This window comes from Petaurus breviceps, unplaced genomic scaffold (assembly GCF_028583685.1).
Source record: "Petaurus breviceps papuanus isolate PSGF00001 unplaced genomic scaffold, PetGlider_PUasm1.0 186, whole genome shotgun sequence".
NCBI classification, from domain to species: domain Eukaryota; kingdom Metazoa; phylum Chordata; class Mammalia; order Diprotodontia; family Petauridae; genus Petaurus; species Petaurus breviceps.
The window spans coordinates 17,273,373-17,296,612 of NW_027185798.1; the positions used below are offsets into that span (position 1 = coordinate 17,273,373).

Consider the following 23,240-nt stretch of genomic DNA (forward strand, 5'->3'; position numbering starts at 1 on the left):
TTTTTCTTTTTTTTTTTTTTTTGCTTTTTGGAGGGCAAGTAACTTGCCCAAGGTCACATGGCTAGATTTTTTGTTTGTGTGTGTTAAGTGTTTGAGGCCGGATCCGAACTCAGGTCCTCCTGACTCCAGGGCCAGCACTCTACTCACTGCGCCACCTAGCCGCCCTGGGCCTCAGTTTCTTTACCTGTGAAATGAAGGGTGTTGGCTGGATGGCCTGTGAGGCCCATTCTAGCTCAGATCTGGGGTTGGGTTTTGTGACCTCCTTCATTGGCTCCATTTCCCCATGAGCCCTCCAGGCTGCTGAGGACGGTGGCAGCAATATCACACCCACTTTGCCAGTAAACAGCTAAGGCTCGGGGTGTGATAGATAGAGAGCCCTGAACCTGGGACTGCTCACTAGTCATGTGGCCCCGGGCAAGTTTCTTAACTGCTGCCTGCCTCAGTTTCCTCAACCATAAAATGGGGATCATAATAGTTCCTACCTTGCAGGGCTGTTGGGAGAATCGAATAAGATCCTATTTGTAAAGCACTTAGAACAGTGCTTGGCACATAGTAAGTATTTAATAAATGCTTATTTCTTTCCCCCCTTCTTCAGCAGAGTGCCAAATACATGGTAAACAAACCATTTCATAAATGCTTGTTGAATGCTGCCTGACTAATTGACCAACCAATGAAACTGGAAGGAAAGAAGTAAACTTTGCCCTTCCAGAGAAGTCAGGCTATGCCTCGGGGATGGACGGCTGGAGGCTGCCTCACCCTCCTCAAAGTAGGGCCTCTCAATCTGGGGATGCCCCCAGGGACTGGTGAAACTTGGATCCTGAGGCTGGAGGAAGGATCCTGCCCTATTTATCCAGCATAGACAGAAGCAACCATGGCCTGAACCCTTATACATTCAGCCCAGAGACCTGGTTTATGAGATGAAGGAGGTTATCCCTTTCTAGACTATGGGCGGGAACCCCTGGGGCCAGTGAATGAAGCAGCCATGGAGAAGAGAGAATCCTGGTTTGGGGGGTCCATGGGGAGGGAAAGGGAGCTCAGGGCCACACTGGGGGAAGAAGTCAGAGCAGCAGAGGGGCTCTGTGACTACAGGCAAGTCACTTGACTTCAGTTTCTTTACCTATAAAAGGAAGATGACACCTCCCATGAATCATTCACTACTCCCAGGAGTGTTGTGAAGATCAAATAAAGAATTTTGTAACCCTCTGAGTACTGTATAAATGCTAGCTATTATTTTTACTATGAACATCTCAAGAGGCTTGTATCAGCTTGGCTCCCCTCCTCCAAAGCTCTCCAAGTAGACCCATTCTAGGGGAACAGTTCTCCTTTCACACCTCTCTTGTGTCTATAGCTATCCATCAGAAACGAGGAGCCCAGCTCTAGGACAGCTCCCTCCTCCCCGGCCACTCCCTGCCCCAACATCCCAGCTCCCCAAGAAAGTTCCTGGCTAATTATCCGGGCTCCTTCTCTCTCCATTACAGCATCAACATGTTCCCCTGTGTCCATACACACCTGGGTTACACAATTAAACTTTCTCTTAATTGGTCTACATCTCTGGAGCTCTCCATGACCGGGAGGGCCCAGCTGAGACCCTAGCCACGTCTCCCCCCGGGGACAAGGGGAGACAGAGACGAGATGCTGGGAAAGTTGGTTCTAGAGTGGACAGCAGAAATCTTTCCCCCATTCTCCTCCCTCTCCCCAGATGCCGAAACCGAGTCACTTACCTTCATGGTTGGGGGAGCCGTGAGGGGAGGGGACAGGGGCCGGTCTGGGATGGTCACATCTGTGTTGTTGGCTACCTCTTGTTTCCTGAAAAGCCAAAACACATATGGAGTCAGTAGCTGTTTGTTCAAACATCTCCCTCCCCTCCCTTGGGTAGGGCTGGACAGAATGGCCCTGAACATGAGGGGACCAAGAAAAGGCCATTTGACAGTTCACTGGTTATGGGAATCTGGGGAGGGGGCCAGAGTGGGCTGGGTGACATGTCCAAGAAGCGGCCCCTCGGTGTCCCTGTCCAGCGGGGCAGCAGACACCCCCTGGGAGCCAGTGCCTACCGGCCTTGGAAGCTGCAGATCAAACTCATCTCAGGTCACTCCCCTGGCAGGATGGGCCGAGAGGTGGATAAATAGAGGTTCGTTTCCATGGCAACGCATTTGCGACAACTTTCCTCTCTGGTCCCTGCCCCCAATAACAAACACACGCATACACACTCCCCCCTTCCCATCTGGTGCTTGCTATTGACCTGCGTATTTGTTCGTGAGCCTTCGTCCCTTGATTCAGATAGGATGGGCAGATGAACCCACCCCAGTCAGTGGTACACCGCGGGACCCTCAGGAGAGCTGAGGGGGAGCAGGAGCTGGGGGCTCTATCACCCCAGGAGGGGGCAGGGGGACCCAGAGCTGGCGTCTGCCCACAGAGGAGCCTGTGGAATGCCCAAACGTCCCTGATCTCTCCTACCAGAAGGAAATAGTACAGGTTCATAGAACTAAGGCCAAAAGGGACCTAAGGGGCCCTCAAGGCCAATGTTCCCATTTTACAGATGTAGAAACTGAGACCCAAGGAAGTTCTTTGCCTTGCCCCAAATCACACAGGAAGTAGGCCTTGGGGACAGAATTTGAACCCAGGTCCTCTATGATGAGACTTCTGATGAGGAATGTTGCAGACACCACTAGACATGGTCCTTTGCTGTGTTTGCTGATTTTGCATAGGGCAGCAACACAAGGCATAGAGAGGAACAGCTGAATAATGTGGAGGTAGAGAATGTGAGTTAGAATGCTGACCCTGGGTCACTTTGGGCAAGTCATTCCATCTCTACAGGCCTTTCTTATCGTAAAACAAGGATGCTGAGTGAGAGGCCCATACTGACCCACTCCTGGAGAGCTCAGTCTGGCTCCACCTTCCTAAGTCTCCCCAAAACGTAGCACAGATGCTGATATATAGTTAATGCTTTATAATCTTAGATAATATGTGTAATATATAATATAACTTAATATATTAGCATATTATATGTGTGTATGTATATATATACACATACACACAATGTAACTTAGACTTTAGAAATTTGTTCAGTGCAAGGATAAATCCAGACCCAAGAGGGCCAAAGATGAAACCTGTCAGCTACCTCCTGATGGGCAGAGACGCAGAGTGAGGCCAGCATTTTTGTACCAGGCCAGTGTACTAGCCTGCATATTTGTTACAAGGGTTTCTTTTTTTTTAATTGTTCAATTAGGGTGGGAGTAAAAGAGAGAGGGAGAGATAACAAATGATTGTAAACAAGTAGATAAATATTAAGCCAAGCAGATGGTTGTTGATGAGCTGACCCTGAGGTTCCGTCCAGTTCCAGATTTAAGGGCCTTTGAACTATTTTTCTAAGAGGTGGGCAGGCTCACTGGCGACAGTAGAGGTGGGGAGATTGGGGTGGGATGGAGAGTATATATTCAAATATTTCTGTGATTTCCATGAGTACTCTTAAGTCAGCCATGCTCTTTCCTAATTAGAAAGCTGCCCATGTGGCAAAGTGACTCTCGACACACCCTTCCTCCCCACCCACCGCAGACTCCTGGCCCCATCGTTTTCTGCTTCCCAAGTGGCAGCATCACCAGTCACCCTAATTAACCCCTTCCTCCTCTCTCTGTAACCTCAATCTGGGGATGCCTGCCCATAGGGTTCTGGGAACTAGAATTCTGTTTTCTTCCCCTTCCCAGGATCCTGAGTCTGAATGAAACTAAAAGTTAGCCTATTCTGCCAAAGATGAGATGCTTCCTGAGAAATGGGGGCTCCCCACCAGGTCTCTGAGGCTGCTCTGGCCTGGGCAGGCCACCTCCTCTTTCCCCACAAGAAGAGAGAGGTGACCCCCCCCCACCTCACTCCACTCCCAAGTCACCAAAAATGCATGCAGCCTAAACATCTGGCTTGCCATGCAGTTCTCTTAAGTCATTAAACCTAAGCCCGTAAGTTCCCCTTCCTCCCTCTGGCTTCCTCTTCCCTTTTCTTCTTCCTTCAGCCTTTACAGAATCACATAATTGCAGATTCAGAAGATCTGTCTAGTCCCATCTATAGACAGCTACAATGTACCTGACACGTGGACATCCAGCCTCTGCAGACCCCCAAGAATGGAAAAGGCTCTGGCCCTCCCCAGGCAGCCTGTGACCTTCCACGACTCCAGTATCGAAACATTGATCTATTTGCCACATTCTGACCCTTCCTCTCCCAATTGCTGTAAATCCTGGCCTCTGGGCCAAGCTGAAGAGCAGCTCTTTAAAGATTTGCCCACAGCTCCTGGGGCCCCTCTTTGTCTTCTCTCTTCCAAATTAAACTCTTCAAGCCAGCCCTCACATGGCAGTTTCCTCCCATCTGCTAGTACCTTCCCTCCTTTGGTGTTACTGTTCTTAGTCATTTCCAGTCATGTCCAGCTCTCTGTGACCCCATTTGGGGTAGAGTGGTTCGCCATTTCCTTCTCAGGCTCATTTTACAGATGGGGAAACTGAGGCAGACAGGGTTAACTGACTTGCCCAGGGTCATACAGCTAGTGTCTGAGGCTGGATTTGAACTCAAGAAGATGAGTCTTTCTGACTCGAGGCCCAGCACTCTTATCTACAATGCCACCTTGATGCCTACTGCTGCCCAAAAGTGGAATGGATGAATGTTTTTGGACATGGTCAGTGTGGTGATTTGTTTTTGCTTGGCTATGAGTATTTCTTATAAGGTTTTGTTTTTCTTTTCTTTAGGTGAAAGAGAGAGAAAAATACCTTGTTAATTTTAAAATTAGTGAAAAAATAAAAACCTAAATACTGCCTTAGGAGGTGCTGGGTTCTGTCTTTGAGCAGGGGCTAGATGGGCATTGGTCAGGTAAGTACTTGGGATTCCTCTTCAGATACAGGTTGAAGAAGAGCGTTGCTGAGGTCCCATCTTATGATAAAATCCTGTGGTCCTCTCTCATAATAACCCCAGCAGGTAGGCACTATGACTATCCCCATTTTATAGATGACAAAACAGTTTGAGAGGTTGAAATGACTCACTCAGGGTCACACATCTGAGGCAGGATCTGAACCCAGGCCTTCCTGACTCCAAGACCAGCACTTGATCCCTATGTGTATCTCACTACCTCTTTGTGGGGCCCTGTGAGGGCACACTAACTAGAACAGGGGGCCTCACATCTGTGGCCAGTGGGGAGGGGTTGTTGGGTCTCCCAGCCTTCTCTAAAGGGAACATGAAACGGGAATCGTATGCACTAAAGCTAATTATATGCACGCTGAGCAAAGAATTAACATTGCTTCCCCTCGCCCTCCCCCCACATCCTTCTCCTCCTTCCAGTGACCTTTATTTCCACCTTCCACTTCTCAGGACCAGCTCAACCCTGGCAGAGGGACTCAGCTAGGTCAGACCAGCAGTAAGGCTGGCTTCCCCCCTTCCATTAGATTGTAAGCTCCTTGAGGTAAGGGACAGTCTCTTGACTCTGCATCCACAGTGCCTGGCACATAGTAAATAATTAATAAAGGTTTATTGACTATTAACAACAGGTTTCTCACCAGAGAGACAAACATTTTCAGATATGGTCAACATGTTCATCTGTTTTGTTGGACAGTTCTTATTTGTTACAAAGGGAAATTCTTTTCAGAGAGAGGAAGCTGTCGGGAATAATGCATCAGTAAAACTTTTTTTTTTTTTTAAAGAAGGGGGTCAGAGACTTCAGATCAAAGCCTTTGGATTTAGGAAGATGAAGCTGTCATCTTCCCCTAAAAACTAAACAAAACCAAAAAACCAAAACCTACAAGTGTTACTTTCCAGCAAGGCTGAGGACACCTTGTCCTTCCCCCGGAGAAGACTCCCAGGCAGACTTTTATAAAACAAAGTGTTCCAGGAACCCAAACCTTGCAAGTGCTGATTCTCTGGACCCACTAATAGATTGTTGCTTTGAAATCCACAGCAGGCCACCCCTCCCTAGGACATAGGACAGCTCATTCCCCTTCACAGTGATGAGCTCATCCTCTCCCCAAATTTGTGGCCCCAAACTTCTCAGGCATCTCGAGCCAAAGTGGGTCTGGTTCACTCTGTCCATACCGGGCACTGTCTCACTTGTAGCCCATGTGCCCCCAATACTGTCTGCCTTTCATCTCCTTGCAGAAAGCAAGCTCTTGGTTGCCATGGCAGCCCCCATAGCTGCTGAGATAATGGGCCCTAGACGGACCTTCCTGGCAGATAAGACTGACCGCATGGGAGAAGGCCTGAAGGGAACTCTGAAACAGGAAGTCCCTCAGATATGTGCAGAGGGACCACCTCTCCCAGACTTTATACCTGGGCTGAACCAACCTTGGTCTGCCTACCCCACCCCTTCCCTTAGTGTACCAGCTATGGGAGCTTGGAAGGTCTGGGTTCAAATCTCACCTTTGCCAATTACTCCCTATGGGCAGATCACATTCTAACCTCTTTGGGCTTTGGTTTCCTCATCTTCAAAATAAAGGGCAGGAAGTTGGAATCAATGATACCTAAGATTTCCTTCTAGTCCTAAAACTAAGATCCTATGATGATAAATAGGGCAGGTAGGTGGCACCATAGTGCACTGTGATAGTAATGGCAATTAAAGATTCCCCTGTATTGGCTTGGTTTTCAAACTGATTGTGTTAAAACCCAGAGCTTGTTAATCCCACCTGTGGGATGGACTTGTCGATGTGAAAAGAAAGTCCTGAACTGGGAGGAGCTGGTGACATAGATTTGGAGAGACAAGAGAGAGGCAGAAGAACTTTTTGGAAGCAGCACCCTCGTGGAGGCTGAGAGAGAGACTGAGAAGGATTGCTGGGGGCCACTTTGAATTGCCCTGGACTTTTGAGACCTGCCCCCTGAGCTGCCAAGGACTGAGGAGACATGGCTGTTTTGCTGGTACTTTGTCTGTCTGTTTTGATGTTCTTTTGCCAGATTTGTCCACTGGTGAAAGACAGTCCTGTTGCTGAAGAAGTCCTGGAACCTGGCTTTTGGTTAAGAAGCCTTAAGACTGTCCTGCAGACAGAGAGTGAATACTGTCCACTGGTGAAGGACAGTGCTGTTGTTGCAGGGGTCTGGAGACTGTCCTGCAGACAGAGTGAATACTGTCCACTGGTGAAGGACAGTGCTGTTGTTGCAGGGGAGACTGTCCTGCAGACAGAGTGAATACTGTCCACTGGTGAAGGACAGTGCTGTTGTTGCAGGGGTCTGGGAACCTTTCTGTTGGTTCCCCTGAAGAAGGATTTTCTTGTTGTATGTTTACAGAAATCCTGGGAGAGGGTTTTGCTAATGTTTTCAGGGGTTCTAGGACTGTTCTACAGACAGAGGATGAATTAATGAAGGGACTGGCAATGTATCTTGTGGCCTTGCTAAGCCTTGTCTCCCCAGGAACTAAGATTGCTGAGAACTTGCCTAGTGTCAAGATTAAGAAAAGACCTCCATTTGGGTATTAAGTGCTGTGCTTAAACTTGATGTAACTCTGGGGTAGATTCAATTGTGATCCAGGGGTGGGGAACTTTTGAGCTTTTTGTGCTCTGTGATTGAACAAATGAAGGTACTTTACTTATGTTTGGAAACTAATCTCCATTTGAGAAGAGGGGCTTTGTGGTGGACTAAATGAAGGTATAGCCTAGGGGTGGAGAAGTATTTAGAACAGGGACTTTGTAATTGATTGTATGATTGGAAGGTCCTGGGGTGGGGTAGTCCTTGGAGATTATTTAATCACACTTAGTAAATGCTGTATTTGGAATGATGTCATGTTTTGATCTTCTCTGTTCTGGGTTTGTTACTGAATAAAATGGAGAGCACCTATGCTGGTATTCTGAACCTTGGGAAGTTGCCTTTCCTTGGCATTACATGCACACACTGCCAGGCCGGGAGTCAGGAAGACTCATCTTCCTGAGTTCAAATCTGGCCTCAGACACTTGTGTGAGTGTGTGACCCTGGGCAAGTCACTTCACCCAATTTGCCTCAGTTTCTTCATCTGTAAATGATCTGGAGAAAGAAATAGCAAATAGCTCCAGTATCTTTGCCAAGAAAACCCCAAATGAGGTCATGAAGAGTTGGACGTAACTAAAAAAAATGTATAAACAAAAAATAATAAACCCCTTCTAGCCTGGTACCTTCCTTCACATATGTGCCCTTTACAACATTAGTTTCCAAACACATAAGCAGAGGAGAATGAGTGGATTGGATGGGGTTGGAGGAGGACTGATCACTATTCAAAGTTGAAGCCCTCCTAGAAAGGTTCGGATGAAAGGGGAAAACTGGAGAGGTGTGTGGGGTCAGGGTGGGAGTTGGGGGAGGAGGTACTGTCCCTTGTGGGCATCTCTGAAAGGCACGGGCTTGGCCGCTCCTGAATTCAGGATTATAACAGGTGTATCAGGACTAGATACAAATCCTTCTCATTTTTCAGAGCAGGAAACGAAGTTCCAGAGAAGGGCCATAATTTGCCAGCAGCTACACCAAAACGTAGAGGCAGCACCCAGGACTCCAGTCGTCACAGTCATGCCAACTCCCGGCCTACAGCTCTGTCTTCTCTTCCTTGTTGAGAACATTCAGTACTTTTAGGGAGGGAGGAATCCAGGGAAAGGAAGCAGCTGCAAATCCATGGGTTACCTGTAGGCAGCTGGAAAACCCAAGGGTACCTGAGGGAGCCAGGGAATGGAGGCCGAGAAGCAGGAGGCTGTCTGGGTCCAGACAGGGGTACAGCTGGTACAGTAGGTGGGATCAGCAAAGGAGCAATCGCAAAGGCACGAAGGGTGCTTCCTCCCAGCCCTCTGGCAGAAGAGGCCAAGGCCTCTTAGGGTCCTCTGCTTCTCCCACACTTGATTCTAACTACTGGGCAAGTTCCTTCCCTTCTAGGCCTTACTTTCCTCAGCTGTCAAATGAAGGGGTTGGACTAGATGGTCCCTTCCAGCTCTACTTATTATCCTCTAAATCACTTCCCCTCCCTGGGCCTCAGTTTCCCCAGCTGTAAAAAGAAAGGGTTGGGCTAGGTGACCTCCGAGGTCTCTAGACCCAGCACTAGATCTGCTTCAAGCTCTGCTGATGTCACATGTTGCCTTCCTCTCTCCCAGCAACCTATTGGTGCTGAAAGTGATCTGGACGGGGAATCAAGACACCTGCATTCCAGGTTCTGGTGACTAACCATCAGCTGTGTGTCCCTGAGCAAACTGCGTAACAACTCTAGGCTTTGGTTCTTCACCCCCAAAAGGAGGTTCACAGTATTTGTGTCCCAGTTACTACTGGGCCTGTGAACAAAAGAAGTAATCACAGAATGTCCCCTAGGAGGGGCAGAGAGGGCATTCAGCCTGAGCCTTTCATTTTACAGATGGAAATGAGACCCAGACAGGGGAAGCCTCTTGCCTTGGGTCACACAGTGCATTTGTGATTCCCCTCCTTCCCCTCTCTTTTGCAGGGAAGACCGTAAGATATTGAAAATTGAGAGAGAGGGGTGGCCAGGTGGCACAGTGAGTAAGAGCATCGGCCCCAGAGTTGGGAGACCCGGGATCGGTTCTGGCCTCAGATACTTAGCACCCACACAAAATAACTGGCAGTATAACCTGGAGAAGTTACTTAACCCCAATTGCTTAAAAAAAAAGAAAAGAAAATTGAGAGAGACAGAGAGACAGAGAGAGAGAGAGGTAGAGATGGAGAGAGACAGAGAGAGAGAGGAAGGGAGAGAGGAAGGGAGACAGAGAGAGAAACAGAGAGGGAGGGAGGGAGAGATAGAGAGAGGGAGGGAGAGAGAGACAAACAAACAGACAGAGACAGAGAGACAGAAAGAGAGAGGGAGAGAAGAAGAGAGAGAAACAGACAGACAGAGAGGGAGGGGGGAGAGGGAGAGGGAGAGAGAATGTCACTGTCGCACAGGATAAATTTACTAGGTGGCATGATGTTCAGACTCCACCAATTAGGACTTGAGCCACTTAACCTTTCTTCACCTTGGTTTCCCCATCTGTAAAATGATGGGGGGGGCAGGGAGGGAGGTTGAATGATATGGCCTCTAAGCACCCTTCCAATTCTAGAGCTATGATGTTATAAGTTATGACCTCCTTTGGCCTCAATTTCCCCATCTGTGAAATGACCAGATGGCTTCTGAGGGAGCCATTCTAAGTGGTAATTCTTGGTGGCAGAGGGTAGGGGCTGGGGAATGGATGGAGACCTGAGGAATCCTGTCAGAAATACCAAGACAGGGAACAGCCCTGAGTTGGAAGCTTTGTCTCTGTTGTAGCCTAACTAACCAGAGTGATGCCAATAGTAATAATGGTGGTACCTATGTTACCTGTATTGTTCCTATATTCTTTCATTTGATCCTTACAGGACCCATGCAGCAGGTTTTATGAGTCCCATTTTACAGACCAAAAAGTTAAGACTCAGACAAATGAAGTCATTGACCAGTGGTCACCCTGCTAGTAACATTAGAGGTGGCCCTGACTCCAAATCCAGAGTTCTTTCCATTATACAACATGGCCTTTCATTAAGTAGAATCTTATTATTCACTCATTTATCCAAGCAGCATTTATTACACGCCTACTATGTGCCAAGCACTGTGTTGGGAGCTGGAGGTACAGAGTCAAACATGAAGCAGTGTCTGCCCACAAGGAGCTTTCATTTCATAAGAGAAGCAGCAGTATGGCAGAAAGAGCCCTCAGTTTGGAATCAGAGAACCTGGGTTCAAATCCAAATGCTGATATTTACTACCCTGGGCAAGTCACTTCTCCTGTGTGGGCCTCAGTTTCCTCCTTTGTAAAATGAAAGTAATCTCTAAGGTTTATTGCAATTCCAAATCTATGTCCCTTATCATCTCTACCCTGAAAATCTCCTCAACACCTTCACTGGGCCAAAAATGGAGAGAGGGACTGAAAGAGACAGAGAGGAAAAAGAGAAGACCAAAAGAAGAAGGGAAAGGATCATAAGGCCATAGCTGGAAGGACTGTTAGGCGGCACTGAGTCCAAAGCCCTTATTCTACAGATAAGGAAGCACAGAGTACACTTGCTTGGTGTTATACAGCTGATAAGTGTCTAAGGCAGGCTCTGAACCCAAGCCTTTCTGAGATTCAAATTCAGAATTTCAAAAGAAGCAAGGCATGACAACTTCAGAGGGTCCTGCACTCTTTCATAATTTAATCATTAGAGCTGGGAAGATCCTTAGAGACCATCTGGTTCAACTGCTTTAATTTATATGGAGAGAGGGAAACCGAGGCCCAGAAAAATGAAAGGAGGTTCCCTGAAGTCAGACAGGATGTTAGTGATAGAGACAGAGCTGTAATCCAGGCATTGAAAGAAGAAAACTCCCTCACGGAGTAACTTAAGAAACTCCTCCAAACCCACCAACACCAAAGGCGCACATGGGAGTTCTGAGGGCCAGGCATGGAGATCGTGCACACAGGAGGGGAAGCTGAGTAGAGAAGAGATCAGAGCGTGGCAGGGTTAACCAGGGGAGACTTTGAACCAGGTTTTGAAGGGGAAGAGGAAAAGAGAATGGCCAAAGGTCCAGAGGGTGGAAGAAATCACAGGGGGCTTCCCAAAGTGGTAAAGCAGGAGGAAAAAGGCTTAAATCTAGGAAAAAGACCCAAAACAGGGACAAGAAAAGGAATTCTATTATTCAAATGCCAGCCCCTTCCTGGATGAAATCACTTAGAAATAACTTTTTTAAGTGGTTCTCTCTGAGCCTGGAGGGACTAATGCAGTGTTATGGTTCACTCATTTACAAAGGAAAATCATGCTCAGAAGTCATGTAGTCCAACCTTTTTATTTCACAAAAAGGGATACTGAGGCTAGAGACAATAATGGATGAACTGAGATCACATGGTAAGTTGGTGGCAGAGCTGGGAATGGAACCAAGGTTCCCTGATGCCCTAGTCCTGGGCTCTTCCCCCGTACACCTCACTGGCTCGTTTTCTAGCTTTTTCTGGACACAAGAACTGCTTTTCCCATTTCACAGATGAGCAAACTGAGGCCTAGAGAAAAAATGTGTTTAATAAGATGGCTAGAGGAGTGGCTAGGTGGTACAGTGAATAGAGCACCTGTCAGGAGGACCTGAGTTCAAATCCAGCCTCAGACACAACACAAAACTAGCCATGTGACCTTGGGCAAGTCACTTAACCCCAATTGCCCTACCTTCTCCCCTCCAAAAAAAAAAAAAGAAACAAAAAGAAGATGGCTAGAGAGGGCTAAAGACATGCTGAGGCCTGAAAAGGGAGGCAGAGATTAAGGAATTCTATCTCAGAGAACAGGGTCCATGGAGAAGCAATAGGGCGGTAATTAAGAGATAAGCCAATATCTCTGCCTGACTCTAGGGAGACAGAATTAACTTGGATTAAAAAAGGAATTGTGTGTATGGAAATGTAACTAAGTCCTTACAAGCCCCAGATCTAGGGAAGAAAAAACATGAACTTGACTCTCAGAGCCCCTTAGTCTGCTCCTGGAGTTTCTTACTCCTAAAGAATATCACATTTCTTACTCCTGAAGAGTATTGAATGCTCAGACCAAGACTGGGCATCTATTAGGACTCTAAATTCAGCTATGTAGTCAGAATGACTAAGCTGAGCCTCCCAAATAGAAAAGGCACATTTTAAAAATGAACCTCCAGCTTTTTAAAAAAATTATTTTTATTTTTTTTACCTCCACCTTTTTGGTTTTTCTTTTTTTTTAAATTCTTTTAGATCTCCACCTTTTGGGTTTTTTAATTTTTTTTTTTGGACCTCCACCTTTTTGCAGGGGTGAGGGATCAGGCTGTCAGACATGGTTGATGTATTTGTTACTTTTGCTGAATTGGTTTTTTTTCCTCGTCTTTAAAAAAAATCCTATTTATTTATTCCTTATTTCAAGAGACAGCTTTCTGGGAAGGAGATGGAGAGAAGGAATATCTGGAAATGAGGGTGATGAAAAAAGATAAAGAAAAATTAGAAAGAAAAAATATACCCTAACATGAAAAATATTTTTAATTTCAAGGCACTGTCTACCATCTCCCCTGTCTTTTGTACAAGACAGTCATAAACAGTCACACAAATCTTGGGAGAAGGCGTGGGCAAAAGAACAGGAAGGAGCCTCAGAGAAGAGAATCAGTGAATCTCTGGGAGCAAAGAGAGATCTTCTCTAATCAACCACTTAGGACAAAACCCCTTCTAATAAGACATTGCTGGCAGGCGGTCATCTAACCACTTCCTGCCATGATGGGGACATTGCCTCATTAGCCAGCCTGGACCATTACTGGATCGCTCTAATTGCTATTCTGGGATGACCAGGACACAGAGAAGTAGAGAGAGGTCAGTAGGAGCCTCCCTCTTAGAAGCCTAAAGTCTTTGATCGTCTTTTTGTTCTCTGGGGACTACATTCCCTTCAGATGAAGACCACCAGCTGTGCTTCACTGACCTCTGGTGTGCTTTAGCGAGCCACTGGGGAAAAGGTTCCAAGGCTTAGCACCCACCAGTGCAGCCTCAGGGGGCCCTCACATGAAGAGGAGATGAGCCAAAGGGGACAATGTCTGGATCTTCCATTGGTTTGGAAGAATAAGGGGAGGAAAGGGATTTGAAATGAACCCCAACTTACATTCTAATGGAGGAAGACAACATACGAATGAGAATTGAAAAGTGGGAATGGGGGAGGAGGTGCGGCTAGGTGGCACAGAGAAGAGAGCACAGGCCCTGGAGTCAAGAGGACCTGAATTCAAATCTGACCTCAGACACTTAACACAAAACTAGCCATATGACCTTGGGCAAGACACAACCCCAAATTGCCCTACCTTTCCCCCTCCAAAAAGCAAAAAGGAAAAATCTTAAAAAAAAAAAAAAGAAAAGAAAATGTAAACCAATATAAAAAATAAATTAAAAAAAATAAAATAACAAAAAGGATACTTTTTTTTTTTAAAGTGGGAATGGGGAAAATATAGGAGTCTGAGTCTGGTAGAGAAAGTCTGGAGAGTAAGGAATAAAGCCTGGAGAGGATGAAGAAATGACTGGCCTGGATGTTTTCCTTAAAATGGAGATTCTAAAAGAACTCAATCAAAGGAAAGGGCATTAGTGGCAGAGAGAAATTCCAGTGTGAGAAGCTGGGGAGCAAAATGGTTAGCCATGGGGAGGCTAGGTGGCACAGTGAATACATGTACTGTCCCTAGAGTCAGGACCTGAGTTCAAATCCGGCCTCAGACACTTAACACTTACTAGCCTTGTGACCTTGGGCAAGTCACTTAACCCCAATTGCCCTGCCCTCCCCCCTCCAAAAAAGCAAAAAAAGGTTAGCCAGGATGAGAGGTTTCTGTGGCAGGATAGAAGAAAGCTCCCATCTGATAAGGAGAACGTGCCCATATACACCAAAATATTTACAGCAGCACTTCTTGTGATACTTAAGATTTAGAAACAAAGTAAATGCTCATTTGTTGGGCAATGGTCTGTGAACAGAATATAGAATGTTACTGTTAGAAAAAAATGACAAATACGGTAAATATAGAGAATCGTGGGAAAATTTACATGAATTGATGAGGAAGTAAGCAGAGCCAAGAAAACGATATTCCAAATGACTATAACAATTTAAACTTAAAGACACACACACACACACACACACACACAAGAATGTTGCACAATTATAAAGAATAAGGATGACCTGAAAGAAGAGATATGAAAGTATCCCCTCCTTCTTTATCTGTGCAGGGGTGGGAGGGCCAAAAATATGGTACATCACACATATTTCCAAACTTTTTAAATATAATTATCAATTATGATCATTTCTTCCTCTTCTGTTTTCATTTTTTGTTTTTAAATTTTTTATAGAGATGACTCTATAAGAGGGGATGAGGAAGAATAATTAGTGATATTAAAAAACAATAAAAGACTTATTTTAGGATAGAGGGAAAAAAAGAAATGAACCCTAGCAATGGAAGGAACGCCATGGAGAAAAGACTGGCCAGCGACACACAGACCTCTAACACTCATACCCACTCACCACCCAGTGCTAACAGACTACTAGAGACATGACATGGGTACAGGAGAAATCAATCAACCACAACATTTATTAGGCACCTACAATGTGCCAGGCACTGGGCTAAGAATTGAGACCTGGGTTCAAATCTCACTTCTGCCCTGCATGACCTGGCATGAGTCACTTGAGCTCTGGAGACCCTAGTTTTCTACTCTGTAAAATGAAGGCATTGTACTGATGGTTTCTAAAGTCCCTTCCAGCTTTAATCGCCAATGAAACAAGGTTGTTTTTCAGGCTTTGGACCATCTGTTCAGTCTCTTCCATGGTCATCCCCACTACCTTTGGCAAGTAGCCACAGCAGTCTCAGCTACCTGCCTCTCCCAGGGCACTGGGTCAAGGGCGTGAACAGAATATTCACAGTGAGTGGAAACCTGGGCTCCCCCCACTTAAGGAAACCCCTACACTGGGAGTTTACATCAAAGATGAAATGGGAGGCTCATTGTCTGCAGGACAAAAGGATTCATGCAGGGTAAACTCTGGTGCATTTAAGTGGTGGTCTAAGGCACACTTTATCTCCTTGAGGGAAACAGAACCAAAAAAAAAAATACCCCACCAAAATATCTCTGACATTGGTAGGCAAGTCATTGGGAAAATAGGAGGTGATTAACAGCAAAATCAATATTCACTTAACTTTTCTGGACTCCATCCAGGCAGGGAAGCCCCACACACCTGACCTAGGTGCTATAGGGGGCAGGAGAGGAAGAAGGTAGCTACACCCTTACTAGATGCTGGAGAGAGAGAGACAGAGAGAGAGAGACAGAGACAGAGACAGAGACACAGAGAGATAGAGGCAGAGAGACAGAGACAGAGAGGGACAAAGACGGAGAGACAGACAGATACACATACACAGAGAGACAGAGACACAGACAGAGAGAGAGAGAGGAACAGAGAGAGAGAACAGCTAGGTACAGCTGAATTCGATTCTAGAAAGGGATTTGCTACCAAGGCAGACAGATGTGCAGGGGAGGGGGTGCAATCAGGAAAGCCAAGATCCCATCTCCCAAGTCCTCCGAGTAGAGGCAGAATATACAGGAGACCTGGGCCCTGCACTAGCTGTTGTGTGCTTTTCAGGGGGTTGGAGAGAAGAGAAGGGAGAGACAGACCCCAACACCTGGTCAGGTGCCTCGAAGGTCACCAAAGGCTAACGTTGGACTATGTGGTAGTACACACAAACACACACACATGCATACACACACATGCATACACACACACTCATACACACACGCATACACACATACATATACACACTCATACACACGCATACACACATACACACACACTCATACACACATACACATACACACACACACTCTCCTACACAACAGGCCATGGCATCTGTGTTATTTCTATACACTTGAGACAAGGAGGACCGGCAGGAAAGCCTAAAACACAAAACCCAGAGGCTTTTAGAATGTGAGCCCCCTGAGGGCAGGGACTGTTTTTACTTTTACTTCTTTGAAGCCCCGGCACTCAATACAGTTCCCAGCACATGATGAATACTTAGTAAATGTTTATTTACTGATTGACTTGAAGGCTACCTCCCCTCTCTTCAGTATTTTATATACACCAATGTAGGTATTTCTGATTTTTCTTTTTCTTTCCAGTGCTCAGCACAGCGTCTGGTACATAGTAGGTGCTTAATAAATGCTTACCAATTGATTGATATGTGTGTATGCTATATCACATCCATTACTAGAGGTAACTTTGTTTGCTAAAATATGGAAGAAAGCGCCAAACCCTTTGCATCTTTGTACTCATTGCCATCATTATTACGCACGTGTATACAGCACTCAGAAGTTTGCAAAACACTTTAAGACCCACAAAGTACTTTCTGTAGATTGTCTAATTTGAGCCCCAAGCATTCCAATTGCTCTCTGGTTCTCTGAGATGTCTCTGAAGCATAACTGCTAACTTCTAGGTGCAGATGGCTTTCCCAGATGTCTTCCCTACAGTTCTGCAAGCATATCTGGCTTTCTTTTGTATCCTCCTACAGTATCTTATAAAATGGACTCTTAGTCAGAGGACCTGGGTTCAAATTCCTGTCTTTGTCACACTTATGTGACCTTGGAAGAGTCACTTTCCTCTCTCTGGGACTCAGTTTCCTCATCTGTAAAATGAAGAGGTTGGGCTAAGTGACCTCCACCGACTTTACCTTCCAGCCATGCTGGTCTCCTCACACATAATGCTCCATCTTCCATTTCCATCCCCCATGCCTCAAATTCATTCCCTTATCAGCTCCCTCAGATTCATTCTCCTCCATTCTACCTCTTAGCTTCATTGGTTTTCTTCAAGACTCAGATCAAGAATTACCTTCTGCAAGAGACCTATCCTGGCCCCCAAGATATTTGTGCCTTCTCCTCTAAGGTTACTTGGTATCTACTCTGTATGTGTCATATATGTATTTATGTATGTACATGTTATCTACCTTATTAGAATGTAAACTCCTTGAGGTCAGGGACTGATTTTGCTTTCTCTTTGTATCCCCACAGAAATCACTACTTAATAAATGTTTGTTGACTGATGGACTGGTAATAGAGTCTTTCACCTGGTCTTCCAGCTTCTGGTCTCTCTGCTCTCCAGTCTTTCATATCCTGGTCATGTCACCATGCACCCTGCTAAAAACATCTTCAGTAATTCTCAGATCGAAAACAAACTCTTTAGTTTGGCATCTACAACTCTCTACAGTTTGTTCCTGACCTACTTCTCCCGCTCCGTTTCCCATGTCTCTCCATTCTAGCCAAGCTGGTCTCCTTGCTGTTCCCCAGACTCAACATGCCTTCACCCACCTCTATCTCTGCCACAAGCCATTTGTTCCCTCTTCATCTCCGCCTTACAAAAGCCTTCCACTTCCTCCAGGGCTCAACTTGGGTGCCATCCCTATTAGCAGTCATTCCCTTCTCAAATACTCCTAGATCTTTTTGACATCAGAATGACAGGGAATGTCTGTATATTAACAACAGAACAGGTATTCTATAGCTCACCATGAAAGAATAACTCTCTTTTTTACCTTTTTATCTGTTATTTCTGTATTTTACAAATTAATACTCCCTCACCCAGAGGTGAATGTAAGTTACTTGAAGGCAGGGGCTATCATTTTTGCCACATTTTGCCATTCTTATCTGACACATAGTAAGAACTTAATAAGTATTTGTTGAATTAAATTTAAGTTCCTTGCCTCCTACATAAAAGGCAGGGTTTGTTATACTATGGGGGAAACAAAGTTACATTATCCTGCCCTCACCTAGCTTCCAGGCTAATAGGACATTCCATATTTGTTGAAATATTGCTTCTCAACTGATCCCAAGGCGTAAACTCCACAAAAGTGGGGACTGTGTGTCTGCTTTGCCCCAATCCAAGCCCCAGCCTCCTCACAGTGCCAAGTGAATTGCTTTCCATTTGAATTAACTCAGTACTCTGAATATGCAAATTACCTGAGGTCAAGATGTTATGTCAATCAAAATGCTGGCTGGATTCCTGCCCATGCCATCACTCCAGCTCCAAACAGACCTTGTACCTTCCTTTTATCCTTCTGGACCATCCTTCAATGACATCACAGACACCAAGATGTCATCACTAGCTACAATCAAATGACATCATAAATGGAGACAGATCCCTAATGCGCTCTTTGCCTTAAGATTTCTTATCTGTTCAGTTAATGTGGGCTTTCTTTGCCTGCAAAGATGCCACTTAATGGTTGGGAGGAGGCTCTGAGTTACTTCTAGGAAGGAGTTGCATCAAGTAACTCACCCTCTGAAATGCCCAGTTGGAACCAAATTCCCATACTTGAGAGATCTGGCTGCATAAGGGGTGCTGTTTGTGGACAAGAGGCAAAGAGGAGGGAGCTCACTGTCCCAGGGCATAAAATTTGTGAACTTGGGATCTTAGCTACAAAGTCCCCTTACCACCCTCACAAGCCTATCAGATCTGGGCAGGACAGAGGACAGAACGACTAACTACATTTGATCACAATAATATTAGATTCAACCACAGTGTAGGAGGGACATTGGTAAGCTAAAGTGTCTAGAAGACAACCAGGATGGTGAAAGGTCTGAACTTCATATCACATGAGCATCCAATTACAAAAACGAGGGCTGTTTAGACTGCACAACAGAAGATTTGGGGGAGTTAGACATGACAGAAGTCTTCAAGCATCTGAGTACGTTGTCATATGGAAAAGAGATTCCATCTCTTCTTTTTTTTTCAGGTTATAAAGAAGGATTGTATCAGATGGAATGAAAAAATGGGAAAGAGGAAACAAAACCAAACAAGAAAAAGAAAAAGATCAGGTAGTTTGTTTCAATCTGGATTCAAACTCAGGTCTTTCTAGTTCTTTCTCTGGATGTAGACATCTCTCTCCATCATGAGTCTTTTGGGGTTGACTTATAACCCTGCATTGCTGAGAAGAGTCCAGTCTATCAAAGGTGGTCATCAAACATACATTGTGTCTGTAATTGTGTAAAAATTTCTCCTGGTTCTACTCTTCTCACTCAGCATCAGTTTGTATAAGCCTCTCCAGGTAAATATGAAGACTGTCTGCTCTTTGTTTCTTATAGCACAATAGTATTCCATTACATGCATATATGACAACTTGTTCAGCCATTCCCCAATTGATGGGCAGCTCCTTAATTTCCAATTCTTTGCCACCACAAAAAAAGAGCTGCTATAAATATTTTTGTACATAAGGGTCTACCTCCCACTTCTATGATCGCTTTGGGATACAACCCTAGAAGTGATATTGCTGGGTCAAAGGGTATGAAATTATTTATAGCCCCTTGGGCATAATTCCAGATTGCTCTCCAGAATGGTTGGAATAGTTCACAACTCCACCAGCAATGCATTAGTGTTCCAATTTTTCCACATCCTCTCCAGCATTTGTCATTTTCCTGTTTTGTCATCGTAGCCAATCTGGCTGGTGAGATGTGGTACCTCAGAGTTGTTTTGATTTGCATTTCTCTAATCAATAGTGATTTAGAGCATTTTTTCATATGCTTATAGATATCTTTAATTTCTTCCTCTGAAAACTGCCTGTTCATATCCTTTGACCATTTATCAATTGGGGAATGACTTGTATTCTTATAGATTTGACTCAGTTCTCTGTATATTTTAGAAATGAGTCCTTTATCAGGACATAGGTTGTAAAAATTCTTTCCCAATTTCCTACTTCCCTCTTAATCTTGGTTACACTGGCTTTGTTTGTACAGAAGCTTTTCAATTTAACGTAATCAAAATTATCCATTTTACATTTTATAATGCTCTCTAATTCTTGTTTGGTCATAAAGTCTTCCCCTCTCCACAAATCTGACAGGTAAACTATTCTTTGCTTTCCCAGATTGCTTACAGTATCAACCTTTATACCTAGATCATGCACCCATTTAGACTTGATTTTGGTATATGGTTTTAGATAATGGTCTATGCCCAGTTTCTGCCATACTATATTCCAGTTTTCCCAGCAGTTTTTGTCAAATAGTGAGTTCTTATCCCAAAAACTAGGGTCTTTGGGTTTATCAAATAGTAGATTACTATAGTCATTGACTGCTGAGTTTCATGTGCCCAATCTATTCCATTGATCCACTACTCTATTCCTCAGCCAGTACCAAGTAGTTTTGATGACTGCTGCTTTATAACACAGATTAAAATCTGGTATAGCTAGGCCACCTTCCCTAGCATTTCTTTTCATTAATTCCCTTGATATTCTGGACCTTTTGTTCTTCCAAATGAATTTTGTTATTATTTTTTCTAGCTCCATAAAGTAGTTTTTTTGGTAAATTGATTTGTATGGCATAAATATATAATTTAATTTAGGTAAAACTGTCGTTTTTATTATATTAGCTCGACCCAACCATGAGCAATTGATGTTTTTCCAATTAGTTAGATCTTTATTTGTGTGAAAAGTGTTTTGTAGTTGTGATCATATAGTTCCTAGGTTTGTTTTGACAGGTAGATTCCCAAATATTTTATAATGTCTACAGTAACTTTAAATGGGATTTCTCTTTCTATCTCTTGCTGTTGGATTTCACTAGAAATATACAGGAATGCCAAGGATTTATGTGGGTTTATTTTATATCCTGAAACTTTGACAAATTTATTTATTGTCTCAAGTAGTTTTTTACTTGATTCTCTAGGATTCTCTAAGTATATCATCATATCATCTGCAAAGAGTGATAGCTTGGTCTCTTCTTTGCCTAATTTATTTCCTTTGATTTCTTTTTCTCCTCTAATTGCTACTGCTAACATTTCTAGTACCAGATTGAATAAGAGGGGTGATAGTGGACACCCTTGTTTCACCCCTGATCTTATTGGAAATGAGTCTAGCTTATCCCCATTACATATAATACTTGCTGATGGCTTTAAATAGATGCTACCTATTATTTTAAGGAAGGCTCCATTTGTTCCTATACTTTCTAGTGTTTGATTCCATCTCTTCTTACAATTCAGAGCTAGAAGGGCCAATAGTGGTCTTCTAGTCCAACCCTCTCATTTTACACATGAAGAAACTGAGGACCAGGGATGTTAAGTGACTTTCCTAAGGTCACACAGGTCACAAGAAGAATGTGCAGAAGAGTTTGGGCCCAGTATCAGGCTCTCTGAATCTAAGGCTAGGTTTCCTTGCACAGTACCCTGCTGCCTCTGTTTGGCCCCAGAAAGCTAGTGGGGTCCCCCTCCTTGGAGGTCTCCAAGAAAAGACAAGATGTTTAAAGGGAACTCTTTTTCAAGTATGGTTTGTGCTAGATGGCTACTGAGGTCTCTCCTCACTCCAAGATGCTGTGAATAAAAGGCAAGTCTGCATCATATCAAGATGCAGTTAGATGTTGATTCTACTGGTGTCCAGATGTTGACTCTAGTAGGAGACCAGAGACTGAATCAAAAGGTTCCCAGATTCTTGGCTTCTCTTGGGAGGGCTAACCAACAGGCTGTGTATCTAGCATGGTTGATCCATTCTGGCTTGTGATCCCAACTCTGAGCTAGGACTCTGGCTTGGTTAATTCCCTTTCTAGTTCTGGAGCCAAGTGAAATTCCCACTCTCTCCAGTCTTGCCTAGACTCCGGCTCCTCTTCTGATCTCCACATCCTTGTCTCTTACCTTGCTACCTGGTTCCTTCTCCAAGGACCCTTATTCTATTCCCCACCCTCAGGGAACTCCACTCTGCCCCAACAGCTAAGCAGTAGGGTATCATAAGTAATGAATTAAATTTGGTTCCCATCTTGGGAAAGAGTCTCAGATCCTCCATCAAACTCCCCCTCCCTTCTTTCCATCCCATTCTGGGAGCCCCTAATCTAATGCTGTTAAGGAAAGGGTTCTTAACTACCCTTTAATAGGGAAATAATAGAGTAGACCAGGTCCAGGGAGAGAACATACTGCGTCTACTTTCAGTTTTCTCAATAAACCATGTTGAACCCATGGCATATAAGCCCTAGAGAGTTGCTGATAAGCAGGTCCAACTCCTACCAGGGGAAAATGGCAGCTGAGAAAACACTGTGCATTAGGGGCTTCCTGCTGAATCACTTACAGTTGCCCGGTCACTGGAGAGTCCCATGATGCATCAATGTCAATAACAGAGGCAGGGGTTGTCCAGGGCACAGCCTTATTCCCCATTGGCCTAGAAGTGGCTCAAGTCTGCAGCTACCCTGGGCTCCTGTGGTCACGAGGACCCTTGGCACAAGAGTAGCTGTTGGGGTAGAAGCAAAAGGACTGAGCTGGTGGCATAGGTGTGGCTTGGGGTGAGGAGAGCTGGGGGTGAGCCCAGGTCCATCCCTTCCTGGTCTGATGCCATCAGTTATTAATTATACAACCTTGGGAAAGTCACTTAATGTCTTTAAACCTCCCTCCTTATCTCTGCTTCAGACACCTTCTCTTCCTTTAAGATACAGCCCAGAAGCATGTTCTGCATGAAGCCTTCGCTGATCCCTGCAACTGCAGCTGGTGACACCTGTGCTCAAATCCAGCCTCAGACACCTAATAGCTGTGTGGTCCTGGGCAAGTCCCTTAACCTCAATTTCCCTCAGTCTCCTCATCTCTAAAGCGGGAATAATGACAGCACCTGCCTCCCAGGGTTGTTGTAAGGATGGAGCGAGATGATCATCGTAAAGCACCAGGCACGCAGTAGGTGCTATGTAAACGTTAGCTATAAGCACTAGGCACACAGTAGGCACTATGTAAACGTTAGCTATAAGCACTAGGCACACAGTAGGCACTATGTAAACGTTAGCTATCGCCATCACTGTTGTTAAACAGCTTTTTACATATTTGTATAGATGCTGCATGTATTACTAGATGTCCTTCTTGTC

The 23,240-nt window shown here is 44.8% G+C and overlaps 1 protein-coding gene across 3 annotated transcripts in view; it reads right to left on the reverse strand.

Moving 5' to 3' along the window:
- Nucleotides 1-23,240, reverse strand: part of RAP1GAP2 (RAP1 GTPase activating protein 2) — a 253,579-nt gene that overhangs the window by 110,935 nt on the left and 119,404 nt on the right. For all 3 annotated transcript variants that reach the window (XR_011168643.1, XM_069089621.1, XM_069089622.1), the window contains one exon: nucleotides 1,722-1,806. Coding sequence is in view for 2 of the 3 variants with exons in the window: in XM_069089621.1 (XP_068945722.1) it covers nucleotides 1,722-1,806 (85 nt within the window). In the remaining variant the exon portion in view is untranslated. The remainder of the gene's footprint in view (nucleotides 1-1,721; nucleotides 1,807-23,240) is intronic.